This window comes from Toxotes jaculatrix, chromosome 19 (genome assembly GCF_017976425.1).
Source record: "Toxotes jaculatrix isolate fToxJac2 chromosome 19, fToxJac2.pri, whole genome shotgun sequence".
NCBI lineage: Eukaryota > Metazoa > Chordata > Actinopteri > Toxotidae > Toxotes > Toxotes jaculatrix.
This window is the reverse complement of record NC_054412.1, coordinates 4,658,868-4,673,855: the sequence shown is the minus strand read 5'-3', so window position 1 is coordinate 4,673,855 and position 14,988 is coordinate 4,658,868. Positions and strand designations below refer to the sequence as shown.

Sequence of the window (14,988 nt, the reverse complement as noted above, 5' to 3'; positions counted from 1 at the left end):
GGCCATGACCCTCAAGCTAGAGAAGGTACCAGATAAAGTGATTTTTCACAAAAGTTATTATAAGGTAGAGTGGTCATATGCACATCCACAAAAACCCATGAGGGTAGGTGCTTCATACAAAATAAAATAAATAAAAATACAATTCTAGGAGCACCCGAACACTAGCTACATCTCAACCCAGCACATAAATGAAAACCCGTATGCGGTATACCTTAATGGTAAGAGGTACTAAAAGCTCCAACAGAGAAAAAAAAACACACTGGATTATAGTTTCCAAACTTTATCTTATTTATCAAACAACATTAGAGCCCAAGCTTTTCATGCAAATGGCTAAAAAGACAAAGGGGGAGGTATTTACAGTATCTAGGCCCAAATTTGTAGAAGTTAAGCTAACATAATGGCCTACCAATTAAGAAAAACTGCTTAGACAAATACTTTCCAGAACCAAAACTCCTAATACCCTAAAGGACATTCCTTACTGTGATTACTAATCTACTCTTATCAGGACATTTCAGTGCTGCCAGATTGCTTTGTTATTGCATTGCATCACCACCACAACTGTAATCACAGCAAAAGAAAATGCCCTTTTGAGGTTTACTTCTAGATCAGTGAATGGTTCTGAAGCCACATTAGTCTCTCCCTCTTCTCCCTCACTGGAAAAGTAAAGCTATTACAGCCCTGGTGCTGCTTTTTGTAAAAATTAGGATTTCATGAGGTTAATTTAATGACCAGTGTCACTTGGCTGGTCCATGATCACGAAGCCACCGGCTTTTGATCAGGACGTGCAGTTTCTTAATCAGTTGGGTTCAAGCACATTCCAATGCATACTCACACATCCACATCCACACACACACACATTTGTAGCTCTATCTTTGTGAGGACACTCCTTGACATAATGCATTCTCTAGCCCATTACCCTAACCTGAACCAAGCACTAACCCACAAACAGCCTTTTTAAGGTGCGTCAGAAAGTAAGGACTGGGCAAAATGTCCTCACTTCAGTGGCTTAAAATGCCACACAAGGACACACACACACACACACACAATTTCCCCTAAATTGATACCAGAATCATCCAAGTGTTTGAAGTTCATCTGTGGCCTGTCAGCCACGGGTTGTTCAGTACCACCAATGGGACCAATTAAGCCTGGTGATAATTATGTTTGGTGTTATTCAGAGCTCTCTCTTTCCATGTGTGTGTTGAAATGTTGAAATTCACGCCACTGGTTGAGGACTGGCTGCAGAGCTACGTGGTTTCAGTTGAAAAGCTGGCCAACTAAACACTAGAGCAGCTTGGAACAAGATGCACTCACACTCAGTCACACACGTTCACATGCATTCCTACCCTACCAAAACTGGACCTTCGAGCTACACTGATCAAGTGTGGATCTCCATTTCTGGTCCTTTTGGAAAAACAAAAAAGAAATACAAAATTTTTATTCTAGGTCTTTCACAGTATACGTGCAAAACTGCTCTGCTTTCATCTGGTTGTTGGAGTTTGAAATTCTCTTAGGATCAAACCCACAACTTCACAACCTCAGAGCAGTTTTCTAACTGTATTTCTTCGAACATTTGAGACCTTGGGTGATGGACTTCACAATTTAGTGAGCCTTATATGGCTCAAAACTTCCAAGCACATCTCAAATACCATGAGCTAGTTACAAAAGACAATTTGACCCTTTGAGTGTTTACTTCAGGTGCTGGAATTCAAAATTTGGTGCAGCACCCAAGGACTGAACCCAAGATTTCGAAACTTGAAAGTAGGCCTCGAAGCTCTCGATCTGTGTGACCAGATGAACCTGATCTTTGCTTCTTCAAGTTTTTGACTTGCTGCTTTGGACCCTGGACCTCCCCACAAGCCTTTTTGCTTCTTGTTCCAAAGAGGATGCTGCTTCATTGGTTTCATATTGTCCCTCTGGAACATATTGGGGAACATTTCTTCTATGTCCTTGACATTCTCTTACCTCTCTGTCACTGTCAGAAACTCTGAAAACTTGGACAGAGCACTCTGGAAATCCAGCCCTCTCATATTGTTTCCTTCCACATACACTGACTCGTCATCTGTACGGTAATACAGCAGATTTCCTGCATGCAGCACAGGCTGGAAAGTCCTTTGTGGTCATTTGAGGTCATCAGAGGAACTATCACATTTTCAGATCAGATGTTCCACACAACAATTTCAAGGTAAATAGAGTGAAGGGCAAAAGCTGTGACTGTGCTTTGCAGAGTTTTTCTTCAGCATATTTATCCAGTCAAGGCTCTGGCACAATCTCAGTCTAAATTTTTTGGACCAGAATACTGCATGTGTTGTCCAGAACTCTTTATCTGAATGCTGTGGTGTTCTCATTCTCTCTTTTTTCTATGTATTGCATGAATGTGATGAGTAGTATCTTTCAAGAATTATCCAATTATCCTCTAGTAAGAGAGCGGTAAGGCTGTAAACACTCCAACATTCCCATCTTCTGGACTGTCCTCTGAAAGCAGTTTGCTCTTTTGCAACATCCATCTTGGTTTGATGAAGCTCTGTCCAGGGAGCATTGTGATGTGAACGAGTCTCCAGAAACAGACACAGCGAGGGTGGAAAAAAGGAACAAATGGCACACACAAAAGGAGGAGAATATATGACTGGTGTCACTCTTCACCACATGATCACCGTCTTTTAAACACTGTCACATTTTCATGCAGTAGTTTGAACGGAGAGAAACTTTGTTTTATAGATCAAATCAGCTGTTGCCGCCACGCCAACAGCTGACCTGCTGTTTAACGAGGGATGCTGTGTCATGGCTGGCTAGAATTTCATATGTGGGAGCCATCTTGGAAGGAGTATAGAGGACAGCTCCAACCTTTTCTCCATAATTATTATCATTACGCAGATATTCTGAACATTGTTCTTTATTGCATTTAGATCCAATTGGATGCTGTAAACAAGTTCAAACTGACTTGGTGTGGTGGATCAAAAACACTAGAATGTTGTTAGCAACCAGAGAATAGGTGGATAAACTCTCATAGGGGTAAATAAATGTATTAAACATGTGTGAAAAGTCTTGTAATTGAGTTATGATTGGGTTTTGAATAGTTCCAGTTATGCAGAACATGCAGAAAAGTCAATTAAAAATCCTAGTACAGCTCATTATGGGACTACGGTACAGTTTGCCATCTGAAATAAGACACCCCTATCTGATTTCATTGTGCTTTATGCTCTGTTTGCTGTTGCTGTGTCAGTGTGATAGGTCACAGGATGGTGTGTAGAGCTCGGGAGGAACCTAAAACCCTCAGAGGCAAGTGCTGCAGAATAAATCCTGCAGCTGAGCTGAACGCCAGCTAAAGTTTTCTGCCTCTTTGTTTTTAACTACAGATGCAAAGCTTATGAACAAACCCCTCTCAGATATCCACCAGGCGAGGGAGGACAACAAAGACACAACTACTTGCAGATTACAAGAAATCTGGATGCTGTTAGGATCATGTATACAGGGATCTGAATAATCAGGTTTCATATCCAGAATCAGATCAAAACACACATGTGCATGTAAACGCACTCCAAAGAACAAAGGTGAATTTGAGTAAGACAACAATATGCTGGATTCATGCAGTTTTACCAGTTAACTCTCACTAGTGAACCATAAAGATCACCAGTCTTTACTGGTATCTAGTAAGCATTAAACAGAGAGAGTAAAATACCTTAATCAGGCAATGTTAAAACCTCAAGGGAGGAGAGTTTATAAGAATGAAGTTTCTGCCACCTAGTGTCACATTTGGCTTTTGCACTGATGGAGAAGACAAATCCTACAGAAATCATCAATGCATTCAAAGGATCAAACATGACAGGAAAAGTAAAGTTTAAAACCTCAGTTATGGTGGAATCATGGAAACACACGGTCAGGTTCACAGAATGTGAAAATTATAGCTTTTCAGCTAAGCCAGGATAGTATGTACGTATGAGTTTCCTTGGTAACTGAGGTCTACTACAGAAATTCTGATAAAAGCCTCTATAATCCTGGTATGATCACTTAGCTTAGGCACTTTTCTACAAGTTGTGCACAGCATGTTGGCACTGAATACTTACTGTGGTAAGCTGTGTGTTTGCTTGTAAGCACTGATGACTTCTTCAATGCTGCGTTCCACTTTTTTCTAGTTAAAAAGGACAGGGCAGAAAAGAGTACTAGGATCAAGATACGTACTGAGCGTGACACTTAATAAAAAAATAAACTTGTCAGAGCTGAACAAACTACACAATGATGACGCTGTTTCTACATTAACTCAAACTTATCTTTGGCAGTTCTGTGCCACAGTTTCGTGATGCATCAGGTGTAAACTGGCAGTTGAACTAACCTCAGCACATTTACATTGGTGACTTCAAAGTGTCAGTGTTATCTAAAGTGCAATGACACATTTAAAAAAGTAAACAATAAAATCATATATGCCAATTCTGACACAAAGCTTGGAGCACCACTGGGCAAATTACATACTTTGTTGATTTCTGAAGTTAAGATTAGTCAATAAAACCATGCAATAAACAGTTATGAAAAGCAAACTTTTGTTCAAATGTTAATTTAATGCAGCTGTTATTTGGAGGGTGTCTTGCACACACAGCATGTTTAAGATTATAACCTCAGATTTTCAGTGATGTTTACTTATTTATTCATAAGAATAATAAATCATGACACATTTCTCTACCTTACGTGATAATAAATTGGCTGCTTCTAACAAAATAAAAGCATCAATGATATAATAACACCTCCCACCCCTGCTGCGTCCCAGCAGCCAAGTTAATTCAAACTTAATCCCATTAAGGTACAATGCTAGCTGCCTAAATGGTCGCGGGTGGTGGCTAAAGAACGGCGAGCCAATGATCTCGAATTGATCACGATCAATCTACCGATCAATTTATAAGTTAAAAATAAAAAAATACGTGAGTTACAGTTGATTCTCTGCAACACATTTCCACTGAGACTGGAAAAATCAATCCCAGCAGCTTTAGCTTTAGCCACATTGGCTAACGAAGCTCACCTGCTCCACTGAAGTCACCGTTTCCACCCCGTCATCCACGAACATCTCCGCGGAGTGGTACTCACTGAAGCACCGCGAGGCAGGGAGCTGGCTGGGTGGGTGTGGTTAAGCCCTGTATAAATGCAGCAGGCTCTGCCAAGGCCTCTGAGGACAGTGATGCCCTCAATAACAATCCCAGCCTCAGTAGGTTCGTTGACTGATGCATCTGGGTTACACAGCAGGTAGATCTTAATCAGCTCTTCTGCGAACTTTTGCGAGAGAGAGGACGGCTCCCACACTCTCCCAACCCTGCCACCTACCTGAGTCAGGGTGCCATTTATACATGCATACGTATACATGTACATATACATAGCAAAGTTCTGACTACTTACTGAATGACATTAGTATTAACATGTCCCTTTTTAATACATAGCAAAATAATAATCCGTACGAACATTTCTGCAAATCAAACTGTAGAAAAGTGAGTGAGTTTGTATTGTGTTGCCTTCAGGTGCTCATCATAAATGTCGGCACTCAAGGATACGGTTTTTCCATAATCCCTTGCGGCACAGCTATAGCACATATTTGATCAAGGAGCAATGTTGTTACTCTGGGAAAACTCTGTTACTCTTTTTCACCCAAAGTGCAAATCTGTATTGTCAGCCCTTCACGTTCAGTTATTTTAAAGTTTTCTTTGATCTTGGTGTATATATTTACACTATGATAACATTCTATAGGAGCCTACAATTTCACATCTCCTTCTTCTTCCAGAACAACAGAATTTCTGAGGAGGACAGCATGCATGCAGGGCAACAAAACAACACAAACTTGTTTATACGACTCTTGTGAATCTGCTGTGAAAGTATAAATGAAATCTGGCTTGGTATTAATCAGACAATGAAACGTGAAAGAAAAGTTATGAAATGTTGAGTCATAGTCATGATGAATCAAACGTTTGTCTCTCTGCTCAGCAGCTCTGAGCCCTGCTGCCAATAAATTACAAAACTTCTGGAAAAGTCCTCAGGCTCAGAGGCGTCAAGTCAGGTGGAGTCAAATACCATATCAACAAGACAACGCATTCTGACTTCAAAATAAAGGCTCAAAATTTTATATTTAGTGTTCGTATATTGAGTACAGTGATCAAAATAAAATATAGCAAAACAAGATAATGTATGTGACAATTATGCGTGATGCATAAAGATTGACATGACTCTGATGTAAAAGGATTAATTGACAGGGCTTCTGTGATTTCTATCATCTGAGCACAAAATTTCAGTATTTTTATAAAAATGTAATAAATTCATAGAGAAATTAATTACATACTGACAAGCTCTTTGTATTCAATACAATATTCAATATTATTTCCCGCAGAAACATTATATGTGGAGGCTTAACATCTTCACACAGATGAACAGATGAACAGATGATCAAACTATGGGTCTGGTTCCCAAAAGGTCAAACTAATCCTTTGACAACTTTGCAAGCTTTTATTGCCGATTGAGGTTTTACACACATCGCAATTAATATTTTCCCTTATGTGTCCAGCTTTGTCTAAATTTGAAAAGAATCATTCTTTATAGCGGTTTTATTTTGAAAGGTAACAACGGAAATTGTCTTTCCCTTCCGACAGCTTGACAGTAGCGGCAGTAGACGGCATGCCTGCTCAGTGAATCACATGCTTGCACCATCCCAGTTATCCACTGGTATAAATACGAGCAGCAGCGGGACTGAGGCAGCTTCAGACAGTCTGGAGTCTCAGGACACAAACAGAGGTGAGTCAGAGGGGCTTTTATTTTCTCTAAGAGTCTGCAGCTCCCTGATGCTCAGAGTAAAAAATTATCTATGTATTTGCCACTTTTATGTTTTATAACAGTTGGATTATAACAAATTAGAGCAGAATAGTGCAACACACTGGCTGTATTTTCCAGGTTTTTCTAATGAAGGGTCACATTGCAAACATCAATAATTCTGATTTGACTTTAAAATGTGTCTTGATGTTCTTTTTGAAATGTTGGTCCCTGCAGCTGTTTTTTTTTTCATGCAGAATAATGCTGACTTCATGGCTGACTGCTGTAGGTGCTGTTTGTATTGCTTACTCATGGGTGTGACCTTCATCTTAGGTTCAAAACAACTGGATTAAGGTAGACGACATCATGACATTGTGGTGGGTTCACTTTAATGCAGTTGAGGGTTTAAACTTTGGCACAGCAGCAAGTTTCAGTGCAAAATAAGAAGAAAATAAACGTTCTAACTGATGTTTGCAAACACTGCAGAATGACTTTTTGGCAGTATTGACTATATCAAAGCTAGAATTTAGGGATTTTAGTATATTTTCTGTTGTATAATCAGTCTGAATTTAGCATAACTGTATGACAAGGGAATCCTCCAGGTGCAAAAATCCCCAAACACTTAAAATGAGGCCAAAATGAGGCCACATGTTCCAGTGTCCCATTTGTTGTAAATGGAGCCTGGATGATCCAGATTAGTTCCTCTTTTTCTGGCACTGGGGAAAGACATTTGTGCCGATTTTTCACTTCTGACATAGAGAGTGAGACACAGCAGCGTAATTCATGAAACAACAGTGGAAAACAAGCACCAGCAGGGGGTAAATCTCCTCTTTCAGACACAGCGGTTCAAAAAGGTAAGACTTCAATGATCTGCAGGGGGAAATTCTCCAGTGAATTTATTTATTGTTTTTCATTGTTACAGCTGCACAGAGAAGTAGCTGAATAAAATGAATACAAATAAGAAATAAAATAACTTTGAGAAATAACATTTTAAAAGCCATATACAACATATGTATTACTATACCTTAAACTATATTAAGTGAATTGTGCAAATAGTGCAACTCCAGTAATAACAATACCAATAAAATCAAACAGTATATATACAGTTCTATAAATGTGCAGCGTATGTAATATACACACTATACGGTAATAATAGGGGAAATGACTTAAATGATTAATTAATTATCAGAAGAGTTGCTTACGAATTTTCCAGTGATCATTTCAGGCTTAAACACAATAACAACAATAAAGTAGTAACATATTATTATTATAAGTAATATAATGCCATGTAAGATAAAACGTTTCCGATATGGACTCAGTGAAAACATTGAAACGGATCTGATGCAGATGTGAAGATGTTCGCAGGGAAAAAAAAAAATTGCTCCTTAATCTGTAGCATAGTGGACAGATGTTTCACTTTATCTGTATTTAACTTTATGAAGCTGAAACTGAACGTTCTGGAAGGCCTTCAGGCAACATCTGGAGGAGTGCTAGACAGTTTGCATTCTTTCAGTTGTGTAACCTGGATCCCTGCAGCTATTATTCTGAAAATAATGTAGCTTGATCACTAGACTGTAAAATATTTCTCATTGTCTCTCCTTTCCAATTTTACTTGTTTCACTTCTTCTCTGTCTTCCTTTCTCTCCCTGTTTAATCCTCTCATTCGTTTTCTTCTTTACTTTCTCTGTGCATCACACTTTATTCATTCTGGTCTCTGTTTACAAACCCTTCACTTACTGGCATGCTGTTATTAAGCGAGAGGTTTATTGTCACATGAATAATGACCTCATTGTTTAAGCGGCTGTGGGTTTGCTGTACTGTGATGGTTCTCTCATATAGAGAGAAGAAAGTAGGACAGATTTTTTTTAGTGCCCAAGTGGGCGTCCAGTCCTGCTGGGTTTGGAGCAGTTGGCAACGTTTTTTTTTGGGGGGGGGGGGGTTCTGCAGATTAAAATAATGCACAGAGATTCAGGGAGTTTAGACCATCAAGGCCTGAGTTGATTTGTGATGTGTTGTTGTTGCCATGCAAACCACATGCCATGCAAACTGTATTTTGCTTGTTTCCATAGGAACAGGAGATTGTGGGCGAGCAGGTGACTGTGCGAAAAATCACAGCAGGAGATGAACAAATGCTTTCCCTCATCTGAAATACTTAAAAATGTTCAGATACATTTTGCTCCTGTCTGAATGTGGACACCCAGTCAACATAGTGTCGTGTACTTTAGTCTCTGGAGCAGTTTTTCAGGGGTTAGGACCCAGGTCAGAATCAGGTCATTAAATGAACGTAATAAGACAGCTCTCAAACCAGCACAGATGATTCAAACCAGTGACATATTTTAGGCAACATCCAGAGCTTTCGGCCACATTTTCTGTCTTTCATCTGCAGACGCAGTTTGCTACGCAGTCATGGAAATATTGTGATCTGAATATGGAAGTTTGGTCACAGGTGGATAGTGACTGAACAATCTCCATGACAACTGAGCAAACACCACAAGATGTGGCTGACAGTACAAATAAAAGGTCCCAGTGAGTGGACTGAGTGTTAGGAACAAATCACTGTTTTCAAGGTTGAGGCTTCATCTTCTGTTTGAATAATGTCGTTACTCTGGTTGACAAAGGCGAATCGACTGGTGCGGTTTGCTGCATTTATGTGTGTATTTAGAGGAACAGGGAGGATTATGTTGGGCTGCAGAAATAATGAACAGAGATTAGACTCACAGAGAGAGATTTGTATACTGCCTGGGAAAAACTGCACAGAGAGGAGAGATGACCTGTTCATCTCTCCGATGACTTTCTCCCTCTGTCTCTATCTCATGTGTGTCTGAGGAGGAGGAAGAAAAAAAAAACAATCAGATGCTATAGCCGCTCTCTGTTGAATCTGTCATTGTTGAAAATGAGGGCAGCTGACCAAACACACGTCAGAGGAAAAATGGGTAAACAGAGAAAGGGCCAGCTGTTCTCTTCCTGTAATGCTTTTGAAAGGCACAATTGAAGTCACAGGAAACACTGATCTGAGGTCAGTTTGGTGATAACATCCTTGCCGACGGTTTGGTGAATGAAAATGATCCATTCAGGAGCCATGACTTTGCATTATTTATTAGTATTGATCGGTACAGTTATTTTTATGTTGTGCTGTGTAAGGATGGAAAAGTGCTGAGCAAGCATGATCAATTTCTACTGCGTAGGTCTCCGTCTGGTGTCTTTATGGCTCACATCGCCCTCTAGTGCAGATGGAGGGACATGACAATAACAGTAAAACACTGGAGGCACCGACTGATCCTGCTCCATCATGTCTGATGTTTTTTGTTTTTTTTTTTTCCCCAGGTTTTTCTCATCATTGCCTGCTGGCCCTGTAAGAGTCAGAGAGGATGTTAATGATGATGATGATGATGAAGAAGAGGGGGCTGAAATCTCTGGCTGTGGTGGCTTTCCTCCTGGCCTCGGTCAACTGTATCCTCCTTCCATCAAAAGAAGATCTTACCGGTAAGTGTCACTGCACCAGCACCAGTTACAGAGATTCGGCCTTGCTGCGTTATAAACTCACGTTATGTTTTCCTTTGCAGAGCTTTCCCTTCAGGGGGAGAAGTATCTGGACAAACAGATTGAAAACGCCATTAGCGGAGTGAAGGAGATGAAGAGTGTGATGCAGAAATCTTCAGAGGACCACAAGAAGTTTGTGGATGCCCTGGAGAAGACCAAGCAGCAGAAAGATGTACATGATCACAGTGATACTTGTGTCAGATACTCAAAACTGATGCCACAACAAGGCAGTGTTTCTTTATATTATAGAATTCCCTAAATGATTAACAATCCTTTTTTCATATATACATACAGGATATGTTAAGACATGACCGACTGACTGCAAAGTACTACATCCGGTTGTTTATACCTCTTAAAAAGCAGCTAAAAGAACCCAGATGTTATATCTGAAATGAGAAATGGAAGCGAGCAAAAGCTCAATTTTCTTGCAAGGCCGGTCCCCCCCAAAATTGTTGCAGAAATATCTGACAACCACAAAACAACAGCAATAATAATAATAAGCAGCAACCACTAAGGATCCCACCAAAACAACAAACTGGTTTTCTCTTGACATCTTTCTTTGTTTTACCACAGGACGCGATGCATGCGGCTCAGGAGATGGAGGCCAAGCTGGAGCAAGAGGAGGGGGTCTGTAATGAGACCATGAAGGCTCTGTGGGAGGAGTGTAAGCCCTGTCTGAAGAACACCTGTGTTAAATACTACTCCAGGACATGCAGCAGTGGATCAGGACTGGTGGGACGCCAGGTGAGACATTCACATGTACTCACACATATACTGGATTTTATAAATATACATATTCAAAATGAAACATAATCACTCTTTCCCATCACCTTTTTCTCTCCTTTTCACTTACCTGCTGAAATAGTAACCAAACAAACAAAAAACAGAAATCCAGCAGGGCATAATTCACACAAAAAGTTCTACGTCTCTCTGCAGCTGGAGGAGGTTCTGAACAGAACGTCCCCCTTCTCCATCTGGATCAACGGGGAGAAAATTGATGTGCTGGAGCAGGAGGGACGACGGCAGAACAAGGAGTTCAGGAACCTGGAGGAGAAGTACACTGAGATGGCTGACGGCGTGGACAACATATTTTCAGACAGCATGAAGGTGCTGTTTACCTGTACATCATGCAGATAAACACTAGAGTCACATATACGTACACATAATACATTAATGTGGAACGAGAGTCCTAATATGGCCCAGTCTGACAATCATCAGCAGCTGCATCATCAGCTCTGTCCTTGTGTCCTTTCTCAGGTGGCTACTCACGTCCACTACAACCCTCCAGTCTTCTATTTTCCCAATTTCTTGGGACAGTACTCTCGCCAGAGCAGAAGCATTCGCTCTCTTTTCCGCGACCCTTTCCATGGCTTCCAGAATTTGTTCTCCCCCATGATGGGAATGGGCAGGAACTTCTTCGGATCAATGGGCTCCATGATGGACATCGACAGTGACACTCCCCCTAATGAGGGTACGATTTCTGACATCCTAAACTACACTAACAGCTAAAAATGCCCTGTTTATGCTTTTGTGAGATTTGCAGGAAGTTTGGCTGAAAAATCTGCACTAAAAGTAAAGATGCTTTCAAACAGAATACAGTTAATTGTTAAGTGGTGACATTTTTCCAAACTGTGTATTTGTCTGTTTGCAGACGGCAGTGTGAACGAGGACGTGGTGATCACTAGACCTTTTGGCAACGGCCGGATGACCTGCAGGGAGATTCGCCGCAACTCGGCCGGCTGCCTCAGGTTCCGCGAGGAGTGTCAGAAGTGCAAAGACATCCAGCACATTGGTACAGATGACTCTACTTTTTCCAACAAATATAACAAAAAATTCAAAATGTAAACATGAATACAAGAGAACTAGGAAGAAAAATACCATAAATAAACAATAAAATATGACTAACACCATATGTAAGATGTCATAAAACAAATAATGAAAACCGTTCAGAAGGTTAAGTGTGTGCAGTGAGGGGGACAGGAGACAGTCCTGAATGATGAGCCAGAGATGTTTTTATTCGAGCATCACAATTAGAATTTATGATGATGCTGAAAACAGGAAACGCTTCAAATTAATGACCAGTGATGCAGAAAGAGTGTAATTTAATTATGCAATCTCTGCCTTTGTGTTAATGATGTTTTTGTTCCTCTGCCTTGGACGGACAGGATGGGACTCGGACAGATGTTTCAGCGTGTCAGACTAAAATAGAATTTAAATAAGTGACAGTACTCTCGTACCCTGGCGTGAGATTAATGGGTTATCCAGCCATCGGTGGGTTTATCTCAGGTCTTCTGGTATCACAAAGCTGGGTCACTTTTAACTGGGGTAGATCACCATGGTAACCTATGCTGCACGGCCCAACCGCTAACCAATCAAATCACTGGAAAAACTGAACAGTCATTCGAGATCTTTGTAACCTTACCGGACCCCTGCGATGATCGTTGTCCTTTCACAGACTGCTCAGGGAACAAACCTCTGGAGGGCCCCCTGAAGGAGGAGCTGGAGGAGGCTCTGGCGATGGCCGAGCGTTTCACTCAGCAGTACAACGGCCTCCTGAGGAGGTTCGAGGAGCACATGTTCAACACCTCCTCCATCCTGGACATGTTCAACAGGCAGTTCGGCTGGGTGTCGTCTCTGGCAAACAGCACCGACAGCAAGGACGGCATCTTCCACATTCAGACGGTACGTACTGTTGAATTCATCTGTTCTCCATCTATCTGTGGAGGTTAGAGGTTGTGATGATTGCTCCGAGGAGGCTGGAAACATATGACTCAGAACAAAATAGCCGGTGAGGATTTTTCTATGAACCGACTAATAACAAGATGAACTGAAACCTTCCTCCCCTCCCTGTACTGCAGGTGATCTGCAGGGACAGCGAGGAGAAGCCAGGCGAGGAGAGGCAGCCTGGAGAAACAAACGTGTCCGTGCAGCTCTTCGACTCTCCTGCCATGAACTTCACCGTGCCGGGGGACATCCCCTGGACCGACCCCAAGTTCTCTGAGGTGGTGGCCCAGGAGGCTCTGGACCGCTACAAGGAAACCAGCGTGTGAGTGTTGGACAGGGCTACAGCAGGCAAAAAAAAAAAAAAGGTCATCTTTAAAGGAATAGTTCAACATTTTGGGAAATATGTTTATTCGCTTTCCAGCGTTAGATGAATTTAAAATTAACTTACTTTTTGAGGAAGGTAGGATGTTTAACCGCTACTCTCTGATCTCAGTCTCTCTCTTTTTCCCCCAGTGTGGTCAAATAAATTCACACTTGGATGTGCACTGTCTGCTGACAAGTGAATGTTCTGGATCCAACAAAACACACCTGAAAACCTGACGACAAACACACCTGGAAAAAACGCACACCTGAGGCCAACCCACTGATTGCTGTAAACCCTGCTTTTGCAAATGACACAGTTTAACCTCAGAGATTTATATTGTTTCATTAGAGCTCCTTGTCCTGCTGTAAGAGATGATGTTTAGTAGATAATTGGCCTGACTCATGCGTGTTGTACCGTCAACATATGACCTTATGTCGTATGTGAGCTGGGCTTTGCAAAAACGGGCCATAGTGCTAACGATTTATGTGAATTTCGGCCAAAGCTGATGTAATCGACTCTGAAATGGTTTATTCTCTGCATTCAGCCTTTCTAACACATGTAGATTAAACTGAAATTTTCTCTAGCACAATTCAATAAAGCAAAGAATTGCTTTGTTGCAAAAAAAAAAAAAAAATACTTGTAGAAAAGTAAAGTTAGAGTAAATTTATTCAGGCTGTTTCAGTGACTTTAATCACCTGATCTACCCCTCTACAGATCTCTGAGTTATCTGAGTTGGTTCGAGCGGTTTCTGGAGTTTAAATCACTGATTGGAGAGATTACATTTGTTTAATCGAAAGCAGAAGTTGATCATTCAGGATTGCTTAGAACCTCTGTAAAACAGCCTAGCAATGAAGCAATAGAGATTTAATAAAACCTGCTCAAACCGATTCTGTCTCTTTGCAATTACTGTGAACTCTGTGAATTTGGGCTTCTGGAGACGCCTTACTGTAAGTACACATTTGTTCAATAAAGCATTTCTTGTGTATTAAATTAAAAAAACATCTCTGCTGCACACAGTGGCCAGGTGTGTATAAATACAGTCAAATTCTAAGACTGACGTTACTGCAGTTCATGAGGATTTTTTTTTTAAGTGAATAGAATTATCTGCTCCAAGGTTCAATGTGTTGTGTGTTCAGAGATGCTCTTCTGCAGACCTCGGTTGTAGCGAGCAGTTATTTGAGTCGATACCTTCCCATCAGCTCAAAGCTCTCTAACCATTCTCCTCTGACTTCTGGCTTCAACAAGGCATTTTCGCCCAGAGGACTGCTGCTCCCTGGATATTTTCTCTTCTTTGGACCATGTTCTGTAAACCATAGAGATGATTGTGAGAGAAAATCCCAGTAAATCAGCATGCCACATTCAAAGTCACTTAAATCACCTTTCTTTCCCCATTCTGATGCTGGTTTGAACTTCAGCGGGTGGTCTTGTCTCTGTCTACAGGCCTAAATGCATTGTGTTGCTGCCATGTGATTGGCTGATTAGATAACAAGCAGTTGAACAGGTGTACCTAATGAAGTTGCTGGTGAGTGTAGGTTAATTCAGTAGCTGCAGGAGGGCAAACATAGTAGGTCTGTATTTTACAGCACTAC

General features: G+C 41.0%; 1 protein-coding gene across 1 annotated transcript; it reads left to right on the top strand.

Annotated features, from left to right (window-relative positions):
- The first annotated feature begins 6,669 nt into the window (after window positions 1-6,669).
- On the top strand, window positions 6,670-14,286 carry clu (clusterin). Its single transcript, XM_041064999.1, has 10 exons — window positions 6,670-6,756; window positions 10,096-10,254; window positions 10,335-10,483; window positions 10,885-11,055; window positions 11,248-11,418; window positions 11,569-11,782; window positions 11,963-12,103; window positions 12,767-12,993; window positions 13,170-13,357; window positions 13,549-14,286. The coding sequence occupies exons 2-10, from the start codon at window positions 10,140-10,142 to the stop codon at window positions 13,559-13,561; spliced, it is 1,389 nt and encodes a 462-aa protein (XP_040920933.1). The 5' UTR covers window positions 6,670-6,756; window positions 10,096-10,139; the 3' UTR covers window positions 13,562-14,286.
- Window positions 14,287-14,988: the final 702 nt, after the last annotated feature.